At 48.2% G+C, this 25,089-nt stretch overlaps 1 protein-coding gene and 1 long non-coding RNA gene across 2 annotated transcripts; one reads left to right on the top strand and one right to left on the bottom strand.

Annotated features, from left to right (window-relative positions):
- Positions 1-596: 596 nt before the first annotated feature.
- Positions 597-25,089, bottom strand: LOC125725428 (E3 ubiquitin-protein ligase pellino homolog 1). The gene is made up of 7 exons (XM_049002347.1): positions 24,699-25,089; positions 7,011-7,198; positions 5,061-5,190; positions 4,745-4,846; positions 4,349-4,546; positions 4,035-4,223; positions 597-2,882 (listed from the first exon to the last, which is right to left on the bottom strand). The coding sequence occupies exons 2-7, from the start codon at positions 7,088-7,090 to the stop codon at positions 2,304-2,306; spliced, it is 1,278 nt and encodes a 425-aa protein (XP_048858304.1). The 5' UTR covers positions 7,091-7,198; positions 24,699-25,089; the 3' UTR covers positions 597-2,303.
- On the top strand, positions 18,039-21,507 carry LOC125725432 (uncharacterized). The gene is made up of 2 exons (XR_007387481.1): positions 18,039-19,985; positions 20,645-21,507. It is a non-coding gene; the product is annotated as an uncharacterized LOC125725432 (long non-coding RNA).

The following is a 25,089-nucleotide window of genomic DNA, read 5'->3' as shown; positions in this document are numbered from 1 at the left end:
ATCCAACAAACTACATTCTGTTTTATCTGGGCAGCCCAAATTGCCTTTTCATATGCCTTTTTACAAGCAAAGCATTATACGAATAAAATATGAAGGGCATAACTGTTGATCTGAAAGATTATTTTATTCATAAACACGCGCAGGACAGTTCGTGGATCTTGGTGGAAGATGTGTTCTGCCGCCAGATGTCGCTGTTGCAATGTGAATCTCATGGGCCAGACTACGTATATAATGAAGTACAGTACAGTGTACAGAGAACGTTATAACATTCAAAAATTAAAATGCATTTCAGAATCGAACGCTGTCAGTCGATATGAATTTAATTAGTTAATTCATTAAATAAATTCAGTTTTCAGCTAACGTATCAAGTAGCCTATGTGAAAGAACAGAGAAACATGATATGTTATGACCTAACAGTCACTGGCGCAGGAGAGTGTTTGCTATGACAGAAGCACATCCCCATAGTTCCTACAACCCTGAATACAGCAGATGAAGACATTGTCTGCAAAAAGGTTTATACTTTAAGAGCAGTAACATTTCAGAACACCGAGCACTGACAGAGGTTAAGAGGCAAGACTCATATTCTGTACACAAGATCAATGTTCAATTTCCTTTTATTGTTTAAATCTGGTACAAAAAACCGTTAACAATATGAATTTTTACCTGAAAGCATCAGGGAATTCTAAAACACAGTGGACAAACTTAAATAATGCTTCTGTGGACAGACCATGCATGTGAATGCTCTGACATTTTATAAAAACAAAAAAAGCCCTTCCTTACGTTTTCCCCAGAGTGAGTGTGTGAGTGACAGAGAGAGAGAGAGTGATAATAGGTATCATTGCTAAGCTTAAATGTATTTAATGCTGGTTCAAGGTCCAGACACACCAAAAGAGAAAATAACGTAATAAAGGTTAATTTTCTTAACTTCTCATATTCCCATTGGGTGACGAATGAACAGGTGACTATCGCAGGACATGTGACCACGATGAGGCAGCTCCCTGAGGTTACAATGCACCACACCCTAATACAGTGTATTCCAAGGTGGCCATCCACATGCACACACATTCACACAGTGCTGAGATCCACATTGGTCCAACCGCACACAACAGAACAATAGCAAAAGCCCGGAAGTCATGGAAACACCAAAAAAGAATGAACTTGTGAGACTTGCCAAATCTCCCATCCGATCCCCTACAACTACGAGGACACTAAAACCTATATTTAATATATATATATGCACCCTTTCATCCCTTCGAACCGTTTTGCATTATGAACATTTCGCAATGAGAGGTTGGCTGAAAAAAGACATCGTTTAAGAGGCACTGCTACCCTTCAAGGGGCGACCAGGAAAAAAAAGGGAAAAATAATGAAATAAAGGCAGGCATTTTGAGGTGTGTCCACCAGAGGGCGATCACGCCCGGCTGCAAGTGTGTCCATAAAAAATGCCTGTGTGGGCTCTAATGTGGAGCACGGCATTGTCTGCAATAGACAGGGAAGACGAAGTCAGTTCGAACACACGGAAGCCCACCGCCCCGCCCCCCCCCCCCCCAAACTGGGCTTCTTGTTTTGGGCCTGCGGTTAATACAAGCAAAGCAATGGGGGGAGGCACGTTTTGTTGAACGTGGCCTTATTGCATGAGTTTAAGTGATCCCCCCCCCCACCTCCACCCCTCCCAAAGGAAAAAAAAAATCCTGCTAATCTACAAAATACAATTTCACGGTAATGCATTAAAGGATTAAGTCAAAATGTACAGCATGAAAAGGCTTAAGATGAGCAGGCATCGATGCTCGTGATCCCTTAAAAGACGAAATCGGGTACAAATCGAAGATCCCGGCATCTTACCACCTACTCCCAGTATACGGTGTTTAAATAAATAAATTACATAGTGAATCTGTCTAACAATCACTGCCGTGTAACACGTATAAGACTAAACATCCTACGAAGTAGTTTCTGTGGAGTGGTATCTGTATGTTGCGAGTATAAATACTACAGATCTGAGGTGCTTTTTGGAAGATAGGGGATCAAACTGACAAAATGGCTTTGTACAGTTTACAGACGAGTATTGCATTAATTTTTTTAAAAAAAGGGCTGGTCAACCAGGTACATTGGTAAATAAAATACTGCTTTGATATCTTAATGCGAGATGGTGGGGAGAGGGAGACCAGCCCTGCCGGGAGTTCAGGATTGTGGCTTTTCTTCCGTTAAAACGGCACGCCCGATAAAGGTCACTTACAACCGAGAGGCATTTTACGAAAGTCCGTGGGGGGCGGGATCTAGCTTATAGCCAGGCTGAGGGGCGGGGTCTAGTCCACAGGGCCCTGGAATATGAGTCTGACGTAGCCCTGCTCGCCGCTCAGCTGCTGGGCACAGAAGGGGCAGGCGGCGTGGAAGGTGTGGGTGCCGTGCGGTAGCGGGATCTGCCCCCAGTACGCCGCCGTCTTCTCCGAGCACACGTGGCCGCAGGGGCTGAAGGCGTGGGTGGGTGGGCCGGCGTCCAAGTAGAAGCCAGCCTCGCTGCCCAGCCAGAGCGGGACGTAGGGACCGCGGGCACGGCACATGGGGCACTCTCGCTCGCTGCCGCTCTCGCCGCCGCCACGCTCCTCCCGCGTGCCCCAGTCGTGGTAGCCGTGCACGTGGCCGCAATGCAGGTACACCCAGGGCTGCTTCTCGTCCACCACCTCCTTGCGGCGCATGCTGGGGAAGGCCAGCGTGTTGAAACCCACGGGGCACTGGGGCCGCGCAGCGTTGATCTCCAACCGCAGTGCCTCCAGGTGCTTCAGCGTGGGGGTGCGCGACAGCCCCTCCGCCGTGCGCCACAGCAGCGTGGCACCACACAGGTCGATCAGCGAGCCGTCCACCAGCTCCTGGGTCTCGTTCTCCACCTGCGGACGGGGAGGGGTCGTGAGCACGGGTGGAGGATTACGTTTAAAAGATTCGTAGACTGCTGGAAAGTGTTACTAGATATTCTGCACTCTACTATATTTTGCCAGTAGGGGGCAGTGTTGAGAAATGTCAGCCCTACCATCTTGGGGCCTGCATTTAATCCAACTGCCCTGTTTAAAGCGTCATATCAGCCAATTTTTCAAAATTCTCTAAATGTATAATTTCAAAATCCTGGTGAAACACGCCCTCCCTGTGTCCCGTTCCACCCCGCTGGATGCCAGACGGGACTGGATGGGACCTTCTCCTGACCAAAGCAGGAAGGAAGATCACAAGCAAATCAAACTGAATACGTGCTGCGTCACAGAGCACATGAAGAATGCTCAGGAGATGCATTCGGGAGATTGTCTCCAATAAAGGTCACAAATAAAGTTCCTTCAAACACCCCGATACGAGACCATTTGGCCCACAATGATCCTTAGGACCACGGCGAGCGCGCCGGGCCTGAAACCGCACGCAGGAGCCGGGCCATTGCTGGAAACGGCATCCTCGCGGTCCCTCTGTGCGGGAAGGGGAGCTCACAGTGCATTAATAAGTACAGTAATTAAATAAAATACCCATCAAGACTGATCCAGGAAGAGACCAGTAAAAGGCGCCTGAACCACGGCCAAGTTTAAAGGAGGTATTATTTTGGGCGGCTGTAATACGAGACCCAAGAGGAGATCCTGATCTTCAGGCCCGCACCCTGACAAGCAGCCGTCCTCAGAGAAACCTCACTTCCAAAAGCCCACCCCCCCCCAACCCCCAACCCATCCAGCTGGCATACTTCCACTCCCAATATGGATCCTCGCTACTGCAGGCTGATTGCTTATTATTCTCGTAAACACTTTAAGGACTTTAAGTGCACACTTAACACAAAGAGATCGCAGCTGTGGTTCATCACCCCTGTTGCACTGAGGAACCCTCAAAGCTGAAATCACGGATCCTTACGGGGGCCGGCTTCGAAATTTCCTGCTTCCGGAGGATGCGGCTCCACGTTTTGCCCAGAAGGCCCCTGCCCCCCCCCCCCACCCAGAGACGTCACCACCCTCCCCATTTGCAGTGGAGTTTGCAAAACCGGAGCCCCCGAGCATGCAGGCCAACCCCACACCCACCATTTTGCCCCGCTGCTGTGCGGAGCGTGTCTCCCGCAGAGTGAACACGTTGCCGCAGACCGAGATCTCGCGCCACACGCCCGGCTTGGAGTCCTCGGTGAAGCCCGTGCGGGGGTGCATCACCAGCACGCCATTGGTGGTCAGCCCGTCCATCTGCCCGTCCAACGTCTTCCACTTGGGTGCTTTCTCCTGCAGGGGGCGACGTTGGCATCATTGTGAGAAAAGCACCGGAACTGGATGACCCCAGCTATAGGGGTCGCAGGGAGCACGGAGTCCAGAAACCCCCCCCCCCCCCCCCCTCCCCGGGCACGCACCCCCAAGAAGATGTTCTTGGACGAGTCAAAGCCGGCGGCGTAGATGCGTGCGGTGTAGGGGGGGCTGCGCTGGCACATGACCCGGCATGCGAAGCGGGAGATGGTGCTTTGCACCGTCTGCGTGTCGCCATTGGTCTGGCTGCCCGGGACCGTGTCCGTCACCACGAAGTCGATGGGGCTCTCCGTGGAGCGGCCAATCTGTGGGAAGCAACACCGCGGGGGGGTCAGATACATGTGGGGATGTGTGTGTGTGTGTGTGTGTGTGTGTGTGTGTGTGCATGAAAGAGTGAAAGCATGAGAGCTGACAGCTGTAACTGCTGGAGTTGTCACTAGGAGGGAAGGAGGAATCAGGCAGATGACGCCCCTTGCGTGTGGGGTCCCATGGACCCGCTGTACCTGGAACATGTCGGTATTGCTGTCGTGTGTGTACTCCACCACCACCGTCTGGGCCCGCGACAGCGTGTAGGAGATGCTGTGCTGGTCTTTGTTGCTTATGGCCTGTGAGCAATGAGGAGGACGCTGTCAGAGAGATGGGGGGGCAGGGCAAGCTGCTCACAGAGCCTACGTGTGAACAAATAACCTGCCGGGCATTCGGCCTGCTTTGGCGAGAGCATCACATTCCCTGTCTCTGAGCAGTCACAGGACGACACCCACACTAAACACACTATCTGCACCCACCTCCATCTCCCCCCCCCCCCATTGAGAGCCATACCTTGGCGGCCTGGGGTGTGCAGGCCACATGCACTGTGCTGGGCTTCACCCCGTTGGCCTTGGGTCGCCTGCAGAGGGCGAAGCGGCTCTTACGTCTCCCCCGGTCCCCATTGGGCAGCGAGCCGTTGTACCTTCAGGAGAAACATGAATCCTCGGTCAGCGCAGAAACCAGAAACAGCCATGAAACTTCAACGCGAAAAACGAAAAGAAGCGTAAAGAGGAGATTAAAACTGTTCGCCGTTGGCCCCGTCACCCACATTCAATCTTAACTCCTCCCTCACCCTCCATCTCCAGTCCCCCTACACACATTTCCCCACCTCGAGAAAACACTATCAATACCCAAACTTTGGCCGGCTTGCCTCAGTATAATTAGGTTCCCCAAATCTGTTTGACTGGCCGTTCCTCTGCCACCGCTAAGTTCAATTTTTTGTATGATTGGCCTCAAAATTTGCCCAGACCATCACCCATGTATCTGCAAACATCACTCAAAAGCTTTATCTCACTAACAAGGTACGGATTACAACAAACCACTGAATGACATTTTACGGGGATTTACAAAGCCCCCCAGTACAAAGCCCCCCACTCACTGCTAAACAGGCTACTTCTGGTTCTAGTCTCTGTGAGGCTATGAGTCGGATTGAGGGGTTCCAGGTGTGGTAACTGGCGTGTTTCCACCAGTTCCCAAAGGCGCGCTGTTGGGCGGGTCGCTGGAGTAACGGATGGAGGTCCAAGCTGTTGCTTAAAGTGCAGAGTGCTGACCAACCGGTCCGTACCGTGGTCGGTGGTCCTGGGCCGGTCCAGTCCAAACCACCAGCTGCATCCTCCATCATGCGGAGCAGCAAAATGCTCTGATTACCCTTACCGCTGTTCCTTTCGGGCATGCCGGAGCTCCGACACACGCCACTTGGGAATTTAGATCCCAGGCCAGGAGACAAAAAAAAAAAAACTTCCAGGTTTGGCAGGAGGGGAAAGCCCCCCCCGCCCCCACGCCCCACCATCCCCCCATTTAAATTCAGCGCTGATACGAGGCGTGCTGAATTTCAAACATCCCTGACTGCCGAGCATCTGTTTGGAGATCCCAGATCTGCAAAGAAAGACCTGGGGTCCGGCAGTCGATGCTTTGATGAGGCAAATCAGGCAGCGGAAGGTGAAAGCCCCCCAGTTCGTGCTGGGAAGGAGCTCCTTTAAAGCCCCCCTTTTGGCATTTTACGGCTGCCTCTCATGCGTGCGAACCTGGGCGACGTTTAAGCCAGTGACACTGCGAAGCCGACGCACTCCGACAACATTCCCTTACGCCGCGGGAGTCCGTCACGTTTAGCGGCCCAGGCAGGCGGCCCAGACGGCAGCAGATCCTCGAACACCTGTGTCCCCATGCCTCATGCTGAGCGCGCGCCTCCATTATATCCCCCTGACTCAGGTCGCCACCCAACAGCGATCGCTCTAATCAGCTCATTTCTCAGGAGCTGGGAGTGAACCAGATAAGTTAAACCACAGCTAACCCTTCTTCACACCATCTGGTGTTTCACGCACTCATCATAGGTTGCCTCTTTAATCACCCCCTCTGATGCATATTGCGAAAGAACCACAGTTTGGCTTACCTTTACCTTGCCTAAAAATCTCGGTCCTCCTTCCCTCCAAAGTGGTTAAACATCCATCCCATATTACATATCCATTCGCCAACAGGCACAGACAATTCTGCACTTATTCCAAAAAATCTAATAATTCTGATTCTCAGACATATTACCTGAAAAAGTTATGAAAAATGTAAATCCCTTTTTAATGATGTTTCTGACAAGGACGCACTGCCAGGACTAGAGCAGTTCAGTTTCGGTTCAACTGGCCCATTATTACGATACCCTTGGAACTGACATTAGCTCCCTGGCACTGTAGGCCTGCCGCAGATGTATTAAATGACAGCTTCGCAATGAAGGATGAGTCAGGCCAATCTTACCCCAGCACGATGAGCTCCCCATACTTCACCGGCCCTTTGGTGGAGCCTGTAGAGATGTTCTCCTGGTCAGGAGAGAACATCAGCACGGCTAATGTTCGGAAGAACTCCCACGATGTACGCTCTCCAGATGTTCAAAGCCTTCTCATGGTTTCTCCCACAGCCCGGCCGGCGTCGCCCTCTCGTGGACCCTGCACAAAGACGAGGAACGTGTGAGATGTCCTTTCCATACAAATGCTCGCACCCGATTATTTTCGTTTCGACCTGCATCACACATCGCTTCGCGACGATACCATTCAAGACAAACTCATCAGGTGCCCCTTCAAGATGCAAAATCTGACCAACCGTCTTAGCCTGGCCATCGTTCCATCTTCATCCCAGCACACGATTCTACTCTCCGAGGCAGAGGGCCGAATCAACAGGCCACCGCCGTGGATAGCCCCTGGCACCTCCATCCCCAAGAACGTCTACGCCAAGTAACCCGAGCAAACAGTCACACTTTGTTCTCTCCTCCCGCCTGCATGCCGCAGATGAAATTTTAATCGGCAAGCCGACGCGCTGCCAGATGACCGGGGCATGTGGGTGTTCATCTCCATGAGAGCAGGGCGCGAACCAAAGTCTGCTCCGTGTTCACCCAGGCTGTGGCACGGCCGATTATCAGAGGAACCTCATTCAAAGCCATTCGACACATTCGGAGGAAACCTTCAAGGATCACAGGAAGCCAAATCCATCAAGGCTGGGCAAACCCATAATGCTTTTTCGTGGTCTCACTGATAGTGATTCTCCACTGCCAGAGAGAACTCCGGGGTCATGTGACCACATTCACATCACTGTGGAATAAAGAGCTTCAGCTGTGCCAACCAACCTACCTAGCCTTAGACTCCCAAGCCACTCCGAAGAGCAGAATCATAAGTGACCAGAATCATGTGACAAGGTTGCTCTCATCAGCCCAGGAGACAAAGGATCGCAAAGACATCAGCAATCACCAAGGCTGGAGCCCGTGTCTTTAATGTGACCGAAACAGCTGTATAAGCAATCAACAAAGACTTCCGTCGCGACAAACGCTACCAACCTACTGATCTGCTGCCGCCTTTCCCGTCAGCTTCCGCTGCTTACATGCGGCTAATCCCAAGCCTGAATGATGCACCACTGGCCTCCCTAGGTGATAAATCTACTTACGTTTCGCAATCAGATTCATACTGGGTATCACATCCATGGAAATGGATGAGAGGACACATTGTAGACAAGCCCCAGGGAGGGTCTCACCACATCTAATCGATTCCCCTCACATAATGGTACGACCCGCGACATGTGGCTTTTTCAGTACACCAGTTCTTTCCATGACCCGGGGCAACCCGTGTCATCCAGGATCACAGAGCAGTCACCTAGTCACCAGACGGAACGGATCATCTCGCACAGTGCCTGGGGAGGTGAGGCTTTGTAGGGTTTTGAGATGGTACATCCTCCTCCTGACATTGTATTTTTTGCAGACCGTGTCACCGCATTTGGTCAGCAGTCACCGCTCTTGGCAGATTTAAGGCTTGGCTTGCATAAGTTACTCCTCGCTGGAGACAGTAAAATTTCACGACCAATTACATATCATGAGGTAACCAAATCATTACAAGCCTGCTTTCCTGAGCACATTTTACCATTGGGGGATGAAACTTCTAGGGCGGGAGGTCAAAACGAGAACTGTAAGAGATGAACGATACATCTTAGTGGGCAAAGAGAATGGGAGAGACAAGGTGAGACATCTCCGGAATACAGCCCCACATAACTGACAGAGCTGGTCCTCATCTTAAAACTGTGGACTTGGAAAATATAACCAATAAAACCCACTTCTTACTGGTGCACCAACGTCAGAATCATCAGCATGACCGATATCATATTCGTGTCTAATATTACCAATCGCGATAACCAGGGTTCTGAGGCTTCTTAAGATCTCGTGTAGGCATGTAGTGGCCACATAATGTAGTGCGGGCAGGGAGACGTCAATGAAGTAGCGCCAAGGTGGGACACTAGTGAGGTCGAACAACCGGATGGAATTAATTGTCCTCCAATACAGAAAGGGGCTCGTCATCCAATGCAATCACCTCCATTTTAGTGGATATGTCTTTAACTCTGGTACTGCCGTCTTTGAATATTGATTAAAATCTACACAAAAATCGGCCTTGATGTTGACCAAGACACTTCGAATGACGCCATCTTGATTTTCATCAAACAAAATTGGCTGATACCGATATATTACTATCAATAACGACTAGGGTAGCGTGGAGAGCTGGCCGTAAACATGACCTTAGACGCCATACGCGCCAACAGCAGACGGATAGACTAACTTGGCCTAAACCCCGACCCAACAGCTAAGGCAGTCTTCAGCTCATCTGCTACTTTAAGGTTCACTTACACAAATCTCCCAAGTTTGATGCACAGCAGGAACAGCACGAGTTTATTAAACCAACGACATTTGTTTTCTTAAGGACGGATGAGAGGTTTCACTCCATTAGACACCCACCACGTCTCAGGACAGAACGTCTGGGATAAGCCTCATGCGACATCCGACATCTGATGGCCTCTACACAGCCCCCGCTACCAGCAGTGGGGTGTAATGTCCAAACGTGCAACTTTTACGTACCACTCCTGTCGCAACACAATGTGCGAGGTACCCCGTGCTGCACAGCAAGCTTAGCCCTTTAAATGGCACCTCAACTCCCCGGTTTGTCCTCATATGAAGATGAGTCACAGCTACGAGCTTCGTCACGAGATAAAAACCGAAAAGGCTGCTATCCAGGAAGTCCCACTACTAACCTCAAAGTGATGTCTCTTTACAGTCTTTACTTATTTATTGGGTGGCTTGAGTTCATATGTCACATGACCTATTTACAGCACTAGACACTGACAGAACCACTTAGCATATATGTTCAGGGCTTAAGAGAAATTTATCGGCAACTAATTACATTTCCTCAGCAATGTGCACCACTGCCCCTCTCCTCCATACAAATCTGGCTTCTGTTACGACTCAGATGACAGCTTCTGACATTACGGCGCTCAGGAACGGATGCGGCCCACAGTTCCTGGGCGTTAGGAAAGTGGATACCAGCTGACGGGGCGGCCCCAGGAAAGCCGAGATGACGTCTCTCCAGGTTATTCCTGGAGGCACCATGGTCCTGGAACCTGGACATCTGGGCCACCCCACCCTACCAAGCCCATTCCAACCCAAGAGTGAGTCACCCAAGCAGGCCGCACCTATCCCTTTGCCGGTGCATCCCCCCAACTCCTCGCCCCCACAACCTCAAACTCTTCCTGCCACCGCACCTGCCTCAGACCTCTCTTCCTCTCCAGTCTTTTTGCTTGGTCGTGCATGAGACAGGCAAACATAGCAACATAGCAATTCCTGGAACAGGTCGTGACAAAAGCCAGCTGGGATCGACTCACCTATCCAACAGTCTACCGTTTACTATAAAACAAAAATGACGGATCTGGAATAGACTGCCAACAGTCCATGTTCCATCGCAAGACAACCACATATGGCGTGCAGACAGTTTCCTCAGACTGTACCAGGAAACAGCGTTGTTATGACAACAGGCATCATACCTACAGTCAGTGAACTAGCTTGTGAACATACATGACTCGCAGAATGGTCTCAGAAAAAGAGGAATATTCTTCTCCGCAGAAGTTAATCAAGCTCTGGGATAAACGTGAGCTAAATATTCCTGCTAAAGTTGAAATGCTATAGTGCTCTTTCATCTTCGCTAGATGACATCAGCAGCAGAATGTTTCTCCCACAACGTGTCTATGACAGACGACTGAAGCAGATCAAAGAGCTGGTCAGGGAGGGAGGGTTGGCATACTTTTGCTCCGGTCCCCATTGGAAAAAAACAAACTGAACATGATTGAATGAAAACGCTAGGGTGGGGTTTCACATTTTCCCATCAGACCCCCAAACACAAAATTGAACTGAAGAAGCAGATAAGATCAAGAGCATGACCTGATTAGAGGCCAATCAGCACTGTGCCGTAATCTCTACATTAGATCAAAAAAAAAATCTTCTTTTCAATCAATTTTCTTTGATTATCTTTTGTTCTCAGAGACAAAGGGTTTAAACGCTCGGTACTTAGCATTGTAAAGATATATAGGGGAAAAACCCAACGACGGAACAAGTTCAGAAAGTCAGTTGTGGGGAGTTTTCCCTCAGTTGGGTACTCTAGATGGAAATAAGAACACCGCCAACAACAGTGAGAAAATCGACAGCGGGCACACCCGAACGAGCCAAGGGTCCAGGCTAAAAGTTGCGGGAACAAACCGTTTAAGAAAGTCCCGAAGGAAAACCACTAGCCAGCCACCTCTAACCATCCTTTCCTGGGCTCAAGCTTCAAGAAAGCTGGGACTGAGGGAGCTGTACAGCCACTTGAGGCAATTCGCTAGGAAAAAGGGACTCAAACCAAAGATTAAAACCACTTGCATTAAGTAAAAGAACACTTGACGTTCTGGGCAGGATTTCTCACAGTTGGGGAGGTAAACCAAACAGACGTCACTGCCAAATACACGCGATTAACACTTCAATATATATATACACACCTTATAAAAATAAAGATAAAAACAAATAACAAAAGCCCAGAAAAGCTTGTGGTGCATCCCACAGCTGACAGAGGACTGAATATGGCACTCGCCACATTCGAGGCGTCCTCCTGAAGATGATGCATGCTGTGAAATATACAAGGATGTAGGCGCTGGCCCTAGGAAACACCCGTTGGAATGATGAGTCAGCAAAGTGAGCCGTCGCATGCAGGACAAGTCTGATCAATGCCAAGCTCTGCTGTGAGCAGCACACCTGAGAGATGCGTCACGGTCCCCTAAAGGTGCACAGGTTCTTTCAAGATGTAGGGCTAGGGATCAAAGAACAACCAGGAAAAGATTTTCTACTATGGGATTCCAAATGATTCGGCCGTTTAGACCCTGTGGTGACCTCCTGTAACGTGCATATGGCAAACGTGTTTGACGCCCTGGTTCACAAATACAGACCAACAAGAACAATCCGGAACAGGCTGGGACAGCAGAATCTGGTATCTGCTACACTCATCAACATTATTGAATTGTGCTCTCATATGCGTACGTTTCAGAGTCTTGAGTGAGATGGGGCCCGAGGATTTTATCTGGCCCATGTTTTTCAGAACAAATTGAGCCACTAAAGATAAGGATGTAAACCGAAAGCGAAAGATCCGTTTGACAACGCCACCGCAAGCCATGTGCAAAGTCACTGTGTGGGACTTATTTACCACATTCAAAAAACAGCCCTGCTACTGATGTGGATTACAAAACATCTAACTCTGAAGAAGAGACCGCTGTTCCCCTGCCCGAAAGATGGCACAGGCTTGCCGGAGGAAGTCCCAGAAACAGACAGGCGGGCAGGGCCCCACCAGGGACCCACAGAAGCGTGCGAGTGGACGAAGGTCGAACGAAGGTTCACATGCTCAAATACAAGGACGACCCAGCAAACCATGGAGCAGCCACCATTTACAGAACATAAACCCAATAGAGCCATATATATATATAGAATACAATAAGCAAGTGGGTGGTCTTTAATTATAGACTAAAACCAAATCCATCCAGCAGACCACAGAGTACAGATTTACAGAATATATGGTGCAGGAGGGTTTATATATGGAATACAATAATCGGGGGGGTCTACTTATAGGCTATATAAACCAATGCCATTCATCCATCCATTCATCCATCCATCCATCCATCCAGAGGGCGGGAAGGTATCCCTGGCCGTTTACGAGGTTATCATGCAGCAGATTTAGCGCCAAGCCGCCTACCAGTCAAATTCAACAATATCCCTTCATACCTCCACTGTCCTCCCCCAGGAAAACAAAAAGCGCCGTTTGCGAGCATGACAGGAAACCGCCTACCTGAGACCCCACCCCCACGCTTCCTGTGCACTGCGGTGAAAACGTGACGTTCTCAGATGAAAAGAAAGCATTCAGCTTTTTTGCCTTGCACCAGTGGCCGAGGGCCATCAGTTTCACATGCTGCCATTTAGTGAGCTTCTGAAATGGCAAGTGGGGCACGCGACAGGTACCATCTACCCACGTATGGTCACTGAACGGGGGCAGAGAGTCAGCAGTCCATCCAGGGCACAGCCAAATCCTTTGAGTGGATTTCTAAACCTCTAAGAGGTTGCGGCCGAGGACGGTGACCATAACAGGTAGGAGCATCCATTTAGAAGTCCCATCAAGGTAGAATCTGGATGCTTTTTTTGCCGTTTCTGCAAGGACACTGATGAGCAAACCCTGAATGACAAGGGCTCCCTCGGCGACCTCCAGGAAAAACATCCGCTGACCTAAAACAGCCTAATGAGTAAAAGGGTCTTTGTGGAAAGTTTTAGTTTTGGGTTTCTTTAAATCATCATTAAGAAGAACTCTCCAAAAAGCAAAGAAGTTCTTCAGGAAGTGGAAAGTTCTTTGTGAGAGAGCAGAAACAATATTTGAAAAAGCTACACATGGCTAAACATGCTGGTGGCATTAATGGTTACTGGGCAAAAGTTAGAAGACCAGCGACCCAGTTTTTGTAAAATCTGATAGGCATAACTTTATATATAAACATTGCATAGAAATAATTACTAAGCCAGCAAAAAGTTCCTTAAGACACACACAGATGAATGTGAAGACAAAGCACACATTGACCCCTGATCCTGGAGTACATCCCATCTCATGATGCCAGGTCACATGACCAGCAGTACACTAGAGCCGATTATGGCCAGCAACCTCACAATACGATATGCATCACGATACATTCTGAATACCACCTAAGTAAGTATTCTAAATAGCTGAACGGATCGTTTATTATTTGATTATTTATTATTAGGTCCACAATTAGAACAGAAAAATTGTTTATGGCTTTCATAAAAAATAAAAAAATACACAAAACCAATTTAAAGGTCTCAAGTTGATTAAGTTACACAAAGATTATCTTATTTATCCAAACTGCAACGAGCTTGGTTAGTTAACAGCATTACACAAATAGCAAGACTTATAGCAGAGCGGCATATAGCGTTTGTATCAGTCACTGTTCTGGTCCCACTGTGTTTGCTGTTAGGGCATAAGAAAATGGGGCAGATCGATCTGGCATTTATTTAGAAAACGGCATAAAGTAAGTTACTGGAGTTACCAGAAACTCTGAATCATTTAGTTCATAAATAATGAGGGCAGAAAGGAGATCTCTTTAAGTCGCTATTTCACGTGTGTTGTGCTTCTTTCCAGAAAGTTAGGATTTGTTTGCGAGAGACACAAGGTGCAGGAGAGGGAATTTAATAATTCCCATAAATCCAGTGTTCATAATGCGGGACTTAACACACTTAAACTACCATATTAGTAAAAATGAATAACAGTAAAATGGAAAAATAAATTTCACTTTATATATTGCAAGTATAACAGCAATAGTTTACGGAAAAATCCAACTGTACACAGCATGGCCATTGAATGGCCTTAAGTCGACGTAACGCCACACCTCTGACCCCGATATACCTGCCCCCCCCCCCCAATGTTAAAACCTATGCACCTGGCTGGCATGTGGTGGCTGCAATACGTGCTGCACTCACACAACTGCCGTTGCACCACTGGATAGCCTGCCAAATAAAAGTTCTTAAACTGGCCGCATCAATGCATCACGTCTGTATCGATGCGTGTATCGTCCAAGAGTATGTCACGATGTTTTGCCATGCGGATTTTTGAGCACAGCCCTACAGTACACCCCGGCCGCTCTAACCAGGAAACTGCACATGCCGTCCATCTATGCACTTTGATATCCTCCAGAAGCTCAGGAAATACAGCCATCTGACCCCAATCTGGGACTGCGGTGTTCAGTCACCATTCTGAAGATTCAACAGCAGCAGAAACCTACACACACACCTTAAAGGAACACCTCTGGTTCAAATTAAGCATCTCAATGCGAAACAGCTGCCCGCCTCACTCTACTCCCCCAACGAATTAATTTGCATAAAGCCAAACACAAAACTGAATGAGTCAAATTCAGGTAAGTAGCTAATTTGTATGTTTGTCAAACAAATAAAACCTAAATCACGTACAAGTGAAACCAAATTAACAGGCAGACAGATGATGACCCAAAACCATTCTCCGTAAACACATTTCCCAGGTTGGAACGTTCTGCCTTAAATGAAAGACTCACACACAGACGGGGGTAGCAAATTAACACACGACCAAAGGGATCCGCCCGGACTGGCTACCCGAAAAGACGGAATATTCTGGCCCTGTTTTCGTCAAGTGGATGGTCACTAAGATGCATGGTCCACATTTAATAAAATAGCCAGTCTGAATCCCTCTATCAATAAGGACATCAGTACTTCCTACTGTCTTGAGTTTCACCTCCACAGGCTCATAATTAAAAACAAGAGGCAGGTTGGGAAGCATGTACAGGAGACCAGCTAAGGACGCGAACCACTGGGCTCTTTTAAAGCGTCGTATCATGTCACACTGAGAGGGGTTTCTGAGCTCTCAGAGATTCAGTCGGAATGGTGAAATCGCTCTGCCGATCCAGGGATTTGAACCAGCGGCCTTCCGATCACAGGCATTAGCATCCTAACACACTAAACCACACACTGCCGAACACAGAGAACTCAAACTACCGCTCTGCCATCTCATACGACGAGAGCCTGAGCAATCGTCCGAAAGCACGTTTTCAGAAGCAGGGTGCGGACATGGAGAGCGGAGCCAGCCAACGGGCACTTAGGCTGAATGTCAGCGCGAGCTTGTCGTGCAAAGGAGAGGCCTGGGCTCCGCGTGGCGACAGGAAGTCCTGTCACAGCCACGTCAGCTGAAAGAGCGGCCAATCAGGCAGCTCCTGTAGCTGGACAGGGCCGGTGCACCCCTCACTGAAAGGGGAACCTTCACAATGACTTCATTTCTCAGAAACAGTGCAGCTTTTGTGCCGCCCGCCCCGAAAAGCAGAGCACGCTCCCTCCCCGCCATCCAGGACATGAATAATTTAAGCCCCCTCCCTGGTGGTGCACGCCATTCTGCCATGGCCATACTTTACAAGGCGTCGCTTTCACCGTGAGTCAAACCCCCTTTTCAGAAGAACGGCGGATCACGCCCCCCCACCCCAGCCCTCCGACACAGAGGTATGCGCTTTTAGCTTTGTTCATTCATTCCACACCTGTGCTAAAATGGGCGCACAAAAGGGAAAAAACGGTCTCAAGTCAAATGGGCTTCCGAGCTGACAGGGAACACAGACGGTGTTTATGTATGAGGCACTGAACCTGCGAGGGAGGAGGAGGAAGACAAAAGCCGGAAAACTGGCTCTTCATGAAGGGGCAACAGAATTAAAAACGCAGTACAGGCAGTCATTCATTTACAACCATGACTGGTTCCATCCATCCATTTTCCAGACTGCTTATCCTACTGGGTCGCGGGGGGTCTGGAGACTATCCCGTAAGCAATGGGCACGAACAACCCAGGATGGGGGGGCCGGCCCATCGCAGGGCACACTCACACGCCAGTCACTCACACATGCACCCTTATAGGCAATTTAGCAAGTCCAATTAGCCTCAGCATGTTTTTGGACTGTGGGGGAGAAACCAGAGTACCCGGAGGAAACCCCACGACGACATGGGGAGAACATGCAAACTCCACACACATGTGACCCGGGCGACTCGAACCTGGGTTCCAGAGGTGTGAGGCGACAGTGCTAACCACTGCACCACGCATAATATACCATATATTAAAATGATATCTTTAAGTAATACTGTTTGGCATTTTCAACCCTTTATTCACTATGTTTTCACGCGGTTGGACACGGCGCGGTTGCCACACATTTGCAGTCTTGGAGTGGTCGCAAAATCAATCGGGTCGCAAGTCGCAGGTCGACGCCAGCCTGCATTTACTCAAAAAACGCAAGCATGCAACCCACCTTCTACTTGAAGGTAGGATTCTCTAGGATACAACTGAAATTCAGCTTTAAAAAAAAAGCAGAGAAATCGGAAAGGCAAAGACCTATTATCCAGCAGTTTAAAGGCCCACCTACACGGGCTTTGAAAAGGAGGAGTCTTATGCTACCAAAGCCACACCCCTACACTCTCATTGGCTGATAGAAAATGCACACATTTACAGTGGAGCAACACCGAGGTTTGAAAAGGTTAATCGGCGGACATTCAAAAAAGGCAGCAGCACAGATGTAAAGAGCATGGCTGAAAGCAGCACAAGATACACACATTCCTCACTGGCGATTGTCAAATGAGCTCAGATCAGTCATATCTGGCCAGGAAGGTCTGCATACCGGGGAGAGAATGAGCCCATTGTTCGCCTCCAATGAGCCTAATCTTACAGATGTGTTTATCTAAGCCCCACAATAAGAGGGGGGCGGAATCCTACGGAATCCTACGGAAGCCTTCTTCAGGGCTCAATCGCGGCACATTTACCAGCCCAGAGGGATTTGCAAAGCCTATCCTGCTCTGTACACAACCAATTAGCATACAATACAAGGGCACAGATCAGAGAGGAATAAGAACCAAGGCATTCCACCAATACTGAAACTCACCCTGTTATTCCAGTGGCTAAAAATGACTCGGAACCTTACAGCTATAATGTTAATAACTCAAATACATCATGGGTAAGAGTAGATATGCATTGTCAAAAACTCAGGACAACATCAATATCGTTATTTGATATTTTATTATAGGCTCAAGTACAATTTCTAACATTACTGGGGTTTTCCGGTCACTGATCTGATGAAGGCTGTGGCACCCCAGCAAAAACCCAGCAGCTCACTCACACCCCCCACCGCAAACCCAGACTTGATTTTCATTTACAAATGGTCTCGATCGGAAAGGCGACTGTAGGTTTTTAATAAGCAATAACCGTGCACGGAACAGAGTCGAAAATTTGACATTCGCGGTTTCGGTTACTCACAAGAGTAATATTTTTGGACGAATCGCAAGCCAAAAATATATAAACACTGAAATTTATTTGGTGCACATGAAATCATAATATATAGATGGTGCCTTTTCAATATCCGTTACTGTACGTCATCCTGAAAATTATTTTGCTGCAAAAACAAACAAACAAACAATGAAAAAAAACAAAACAGAGGGACTTGTGTATCTTGGCTTGGGTACGGCACACATGTCCATCTCGGCCGCCAGACGCACTCATGTGTTGCCCATCTTTGCAGCCGAGGAAGTTTGCATTTCTTGCTGTAACTTTTAAACTTTACAGTGCTGTTAACTTAGCATTTTTAATAATGGACCCAAGTGTTATTTAGAAATTCAGATCTGGGGGGGGGGGGGGGATCTTCTGCCCCCAGCCATGACAAATGGAAGGGGTGACTGTATATACAGATATACACACGTTATTGCAACACATTCTAGTTTGGCCCAGAATTTTAGAACACTAAGAATGATCAGATGTCCCCAGATAAGGTGAAAATCCTTTTGTAGGTCAACAAAGCTCTTCAGAGAGCTAAGAGACCTGTAAAGTTGCAGGTGGCAGAGTACTGTGGTTACTGGGAGGAGCACACTTCCAGCGAGGGGGACACAGTGCCCAGAAAGCCCGCATTCACCTCCACCGGCCCATCGCTCGCCTCCCTCGGGGGAGGAGACACTCACTCTTTATGCGTCCCCACCCCGGGAGGTCAGAGTCGGCAGAGAGGGGGATTCTCCTCAGGGAGTCACAGAACACCTGGCAGAGCAAGGGGGAGATGCTGCGAGGGGATAGGGGAGGAGGACCACCCAGAGATCTATCTGTGTAACCAACCAGATTCAAGGATGACAGGGAGGCAACAGAAAAAGTACCCATAGCAACGGTGACTCCTACACCCCCCTGCACACACACGGTAACTACATATCTTTATGGGGACTCACCATTCATTTCTATGGGCATAACTCTAACTATAAAAACCTTAATCCTAACCCAGCCCCAACTTTAAATCATAAGTAACCAAGAAATATGCAAGACTTTTGCCTATTTTTTATTAGTCAGATTTTTATATTATATTGAGGTTTATACTGCGAGGACCGGAAAACATCCCCACAAGTAATATTTGGTCCCTACAATGTGGTAAACACAAAAAAACATGCAGACGCACATAGACACACAAAAAATTTAAATACCATGACCGAGCGAGGACAACAAAGGCAGATACAGCAGCAAAAGCATTAAACCACCCAAACACAACAGGCAAGGGAAGGAAAAATAAAGATAAATCGCAGAAGCAAAAATTAGAATGGATCTAGAGGTCAGACATAAGAGCAACGGGCATCAAGACATTCCTGAGGGCGACGGCTTGGGCTGTGCGACAGTCTAACAGGAAGGCGAGGCACCATCAGCGTAATGAGTTATGAGTTTTTCCGACATCAAGGCCAACGCCGGCATGCAGAAGGAAGCCATTTAAAATGATTTTGGAGGCTCCAGCACGGTTTCGCACATGAATCTAATTTAGAATATTACAAAGAAGGCCAACATGAAAGATAAGTTTGCTGGGCTGCTCGTTCCTTTAGCGTCAGAATCCGGAACTGAAAAACAGGGAGAACAGATGTACGTCGAAACGAATGATGAGGGCAACAGCAAGAAAGCGAGTGCAGATTAATAGCAGACCCCCGGAACTTAGCAAATCAATAGGGCAACTTCAAAACAAAAGCTTTTCATAAAGTCAGCGGATTACAAACCGCACCTATGCCGTACGTTTGAAATCACAGGGTTTCATGTTGCTTTCTTCCCTAGAAAGGAGAGCAGCCCGCGATTTACCCGCTGACGTGGACACCCCCCAGCACCAGAGTGGCACCCCCAGGAGGATATTCATGGAAAAAAAGACACACAAATCAAGGTCGGAGGAACTGTTCTCACCTCAGACGCGGACCGTGGAAAATATCTTGTGACTCCCAGAAGTTTCGTTACAGCTCACGGCTTCAGATCTTACAGATGTGTGGGGCGATTAAATGAAGGCTCGTGGTGCCCACAGAAGTGAGAGGTAAACCCCCCCCCCCGCTCGGTTTTTTTACTGTGTATGTTTCCAACAGTCAATGTTCCGATACAAAATGTTTAGCCAAAAGCCAAAACCAGATCTACCATACCATCACCAGCCTGAGAGATAACAGTCACCTTTTAACTGATACTGGAACATCCGTATTTGATTCAAATTCAATAGCCCAAATGTCTTGCTTACAGATACATATTTAATAAATATGTATAAGAACACACATATGAAAGCTACATTGTACATTGTTGTACATTGTCCCCTACAGTTTAATGCTTAAAGCACACTTAACCAGACATGACTGTATCTTTTAGGTTCACACATACATATTAGTCCATTAATTATGTGTTTTGTACTTTACAACAGACACAGTAGCGTCAATATTAGTAACAAAAAAGTTTGCAAGGGATCACAAAAACATTTCAAAAATTTATTTCTCACCCTGACCTCCTAGGGGCTAGGGGTTTTAGGGTCTTACGGACGTTGTACGGGCTGTTTATAAAATACTGAAAAGACTGGTTCTGTGTTGCATTGTTTTTTTTTGGGGGGGGGGGGGGGTATTTGAATATATAAACGAATTGTGTTATATTTCAAATTCATTCAAAGTCACAGCTCTCGCAGATAATGCCTGATTCAGATTATTTGTATTTCAGCTCCCTTTTAATAATTGAAGAGAGACTAATACAGACCACCAAATGAAAAAAGAAAGGAAAAATAACCACAATGGCTTCTAGGTAAACACTCTCACAGTATCGCCCCCCCCCCCCCCCATTCCTCGCCTCATGAACAAACGGTCTTTCCCAGAGTCCTTAACAAGCTGCCAATGGCGAGCCTGCCATCGCTGCCCGGCCGAAATATGAAGACAGCGTGGAACAAATACAGCCATAGAAGGAACAAAATACTTCTACTAATAAAGCAAAGTGGCAGAACCTGAGCAAAGAAGCACAGGAACAAAAAGAGAAGGGAGAAATTTTGATGGGTGGGTTAAAACTTGATAAGCGCTATGAGCAGACTGGGAATGTCAGACACCTCAGGCCTAACAGGGGTACGTAGAAGCTAGAAGACTCTTACTATAACTATCTTCAAAAATGTAAGAACATTACAGCCCACTCAGGCGAAAACCTGGGTCATCAGGAAGACCCCCCCCGGACCAAATCTGCAGATCCCTCCCAAAGGCAGCTGCTGAAATGCTTTCGGCATGATCAGCATGGGTCCAGCTCACCAGGGACGACAAAGAGAAACAGGAAATGGTCACTGCTCAGGTATCGAAGTGGACAGTCAGATTTTAGGGTCTTACGAGTGGCAAAGATGTCAGAAAAGTACCGTTCTAGCCAACTATGAAGCTACTAAAGCCCAATGAGTAAAAATATCTAAAATTCAAAGGGAATAGTTTTATAAATCCCAGGATATACAAACAATTCCTTGTTTAAACACTTTCACATGTCGGAACTCATTTAGTCAAAAAGGAATTGCAGAAATACATTCAGCGTTAGCCTGTGACTCTCGTCTAGATAAATGGTTTGGAAAAAGAACTACATTAGTTAGATTGTACAGTTCAAAAAAAAAAAAAAAACAACTCCCCAAGCACACAAAGATATTCAATTTGCACTTTATCTGAACATGTGCTTACCTTACATAGTTTGTCATCTTATGACAAAAGATTGTTGTTTTCAGCAGTTTTTGGAAGGTTTTCAGAGCTCACTATGTAATACTGCTACATTTTACTTAATCCCAAATGCAACTCATACCCGACGGCTCAGAAAAAATAAATCTCTTGTTCCCCGTTTCCCAGCAGGAAAGGTTTTCAGCAGTATGCTCCTCAGTGCCCGGCAGCCTTCTGCTGGGTTCAGACCCCAATCTCTGACAGCTGTTTGGAGTTATTTCTGAACTCATCTTCTGCAGCCGTTTTGTCACAGAGCAGTCAGTGGGACCCTTCGTGGATTTCAGCACACTAACAGACGGAAGCCCTGCTAAAGCTCATCAGCACTGCTACGCCCAGGGCTTTTTACTTGAAGGAGATTAACAAAATTTTGCGACCAGAGCCTGCAGCTTCCATTTGCTCGGTCATTTCTTCATACAGAACATCCACCCATTTTCTATAACCGCTTGTCCTATTGGGGGTCGCGGGAGGTCCGGAGCTAATCCCGGAGGCTACGGGCGCAGGGCAGGGAACAACCCAGGACGAGCCGCCAACCCATCGCAGGGTACACTTACGCGCCATTCACTCGCACAAGCACACTTATGTGTAATTTGGCAACTTCAATTAACCTCAGCATGTTTATGGCCTGTTGGGGGGAGTGGAAACCAGAGTACCTGGAGGAAACCCCACAAGGACACGGGAAGAACATGCAAACCCAACACACATGGAACCCAGAGGTGTGAAGCAACAGTACTAATGACAACACTGCCATGCCAGCCCACACTAACAGACTCATCATACAGAACACTACAGTGTTAATGGATCTCAAGAACATCCACCTTCATCATCCACTCCCTACACAGATCTGTCAGCACACAGGGAAAGTCCAACATACTGGTTTACCTCAGGAATCTTGGCTGTGGTGAGGACAGGGGTAGGACTGGAGTACCATGATCAGCAACATGGTCCAAGGGCGTCAGATTTCTACTAAACCAGCAGGACATGGGGTCATTTTCCCTGGTAGCTGATTTGCTTAACCGTTACATTATAATGTTCTTTACTATCTTACCGACTAATGAGGTGTTACTATGGTCAGTCAGAACCATGTGAAATATGCTGAACCCTCTATGTTACAATACAAATATGGTGAATTCCACTCAAATCATTAACTCGCTGCGAATGGATTTTCATTACTGACATTCCCACGGTCTCCACACTAATTTTTTCCACCCGGGGGGAAATCAGCACGACCAGCATCGCCAACAAAGCATGAACCACGAAGGAAGTGGCTATCAAGCAGTATGTCATTTATAAACTCAACGGGACACAACACACCGCAAATTTAGAAACGGTATATTTACAGACAAATAAGGAAATTCACATGCACTGCCCAAAGCAGGCGGACGAGAAGCTGCAGGATTTTTAGGAACTACCTTAGTCTGATTCGTTTTTACTGCACTTCTGAGCAAAGATTCGCCATACAATCCCACGCCAGCTTTGGGCCAATCAGCACAAAGACAACCACTGGAAGTGTGAGCAGGCAGTGTCTTCGGTTGGCACGGCTCCGCCGACCCGTCCTGCTGCCAACCGCCATCTGCACGGACAATCTGCATTTCCCGTCCCTAAGGACGCAGTCGACAAGCCAGGCTCTGCTGTCAGACAGGACATACGAACAAGAAGCCTTTCTATGGCGAGGCAGCACCGTCAAAAAGGCTGGTACCTCCCAGCCTATGATTGCCTGCACAAAACCGCACATTGTACTTTGTCTTAAGCCAGAAGCTCCCTCAGCACCACGGCAAGGCACAAGAGATAATATTCTAATCACTTTCGCATCACAAGTTACACTAAGGGCTCACTCCCACACCCTGAGCAGATATGGAAATATGCTCCCACATTAGAACAATAAAAGAATATTTTGTTGCCAATTACTCAACAGAAACTCATTTCTCTTCCTGACAAACTGCATTCGTCTTTCACAGATGCTGTAATACTGCCGGTCTCTTGTATTACCAGTCACCTTTGGGTTTTCCCAGATTATATAGTTAGGGGGGATAGCTCAGCAGTTCAAAGCAGCAAAGACCAGCGCTGCCCTCTGGTTAATTACAAGCCTTCATAATTACACATTCACGAAGGCTACTGACCAAAACGATGGGCATACTGTCAGATCAAATCCGCTGAACGACCTATTTCATTTCAAAGTCGGGCGGGATATACACATTTAAGAATGACATGCAACCCTAACGACGGCGTGCGGAGCCAGCAGCGAGAAAAGCGGGACAAAGGCGGCGCTTCGCCCGTCTCCGCCAGATGCCCCGACCCGACCGGGGGCAGGCATGCAAATCAGCGTGCGATTGCGAACAATGACCCATAAAACTTAATAATAAAGCAGCCAGCGGATCCTAAACGACAGAGCAGAGTAAGAAAAGCGCTCAAACACTGGCGATCAGGGTCCGTTTCAAGTTCAGCCCCGAGACAAAGAAAAGCGGGGATGGGAAGGCTGCCCCCACGGCCGGGCGGATGGAGGCTGCCGGTAGATACATGATCGCTGGCATCAAAGTTAACCATCAATGCCCCCCTCCCCCTGATAACTAGTTATTTGCGAAATTCCTGCAAACCAGACGGGGATCCAGAGGGAATCGCTGCCCCTCGACAGCAGGCTGGATGTGAACGTACTCCCGGGGAGTCCGGCAGTTTTCGGTGGCCTGCCTTGTGATCCCTGCAAGACGAACCCTGCAGGGCTGATGCTGTACCATTTGTCAAAATCATAAAAAAAGAACTCAATGCAATATGAGATTAGATCTAGGCGAACCGAACTCCGCTAAGTTAGCGCCGATCGACCTGCTTTTCCCACACCGCCTACATCTGGGCACATCGTACGGACTATCCGGCGTCCATCCATCGGAACCTGGGGAACCTTATTCACCGGTACCGCCTCCTTCTACCGCTGCCGTTTATAAGCCATTTAACCAGCCGACGAATTAACTAAGGGATGGTGAGACAGCCAGCCGTGGGCAAAAACTTCGGCAACAAGCCGTGATAAAGCCAGCGATGTCCTGACAGGTACTTACGCGGCGGGTGTCGAACGCGCTGCCTCTGGACCGTCCGGATCGCCGCTCCGCTCGAACCCTGGCGCACCCTCGGTGGCCTCAGCGGGCGCCACTGGCCGCTCCGAGCCGCCGCTACCGGGCCACTGCTCCGAGGAGGCTAACAAAGAAAACAATCGCCGTCTGAGTCCTTTGTTTCGCCTCAGACAAAGCGGCGGATGTTGGGTCAGGTGGTGTGCGTCTCCACGCTGTACTTTCTTCTTTTCTTAATTTCAGATCCACTTCCCCCAAACAAAGCGCTCATTAAATGCACAGTACAGAGAGCAATGGCACTCGATCGCAGGTATAAACCGTGCCTGGTCTTTAAACGCACACAAATACCTCCTCCGTCACCGACCGCTTTCAGGTGCACTGT

Source organism: Brienomyrus brachyistius, unplaced genomic scaffold (assembly GCF_023856365.1).
Source record: "Brienomyrus brachyistius isolate T26 unplaced genomic scaffold, BBRACH_0.4 scaffold67, whole genome shotgun sequence".
In the NCBI taxonomy this organism is placed as follows: domain Eukaryota; kingdom Metazoa; phylum Chordata; class Actinopteri; order Osteoglossiformes; family Mormyridae; genus Brienomyrus; species Brienomyrus brachyistius.
The sequence above is the reverse complement of the archived record's forward strand: the minus strand, read 5'-3'. Positions and strand labels throughout refer to the sequence as shown.

Excerpts from the sequence above, each read along its gene's own strand:
- LOC125725428 (XM_049002347.1), bottom strand. The coding sequence starts at position 7,090 with ATGTTCTCTCCTGACCAGGAGAACATCTCTACAGGCTCCACCAAAGGG. Across the intron at positions 5,191-7,010 it reads GGGGAGCTCATCGTGCTGGG|GTACAACGGCTCGCTGCCCA; the intron begins GTAAGATTGGCC and ends TTTCTCCTGAAG. Across the intron at positions 4,547-4,744 it reads GCAATACCGACATGTTCCAG|ATTGGCCGCTCCACGGAGAG; the intron begins GTACAGCGGGTC and ends TGCTTCCCACAG.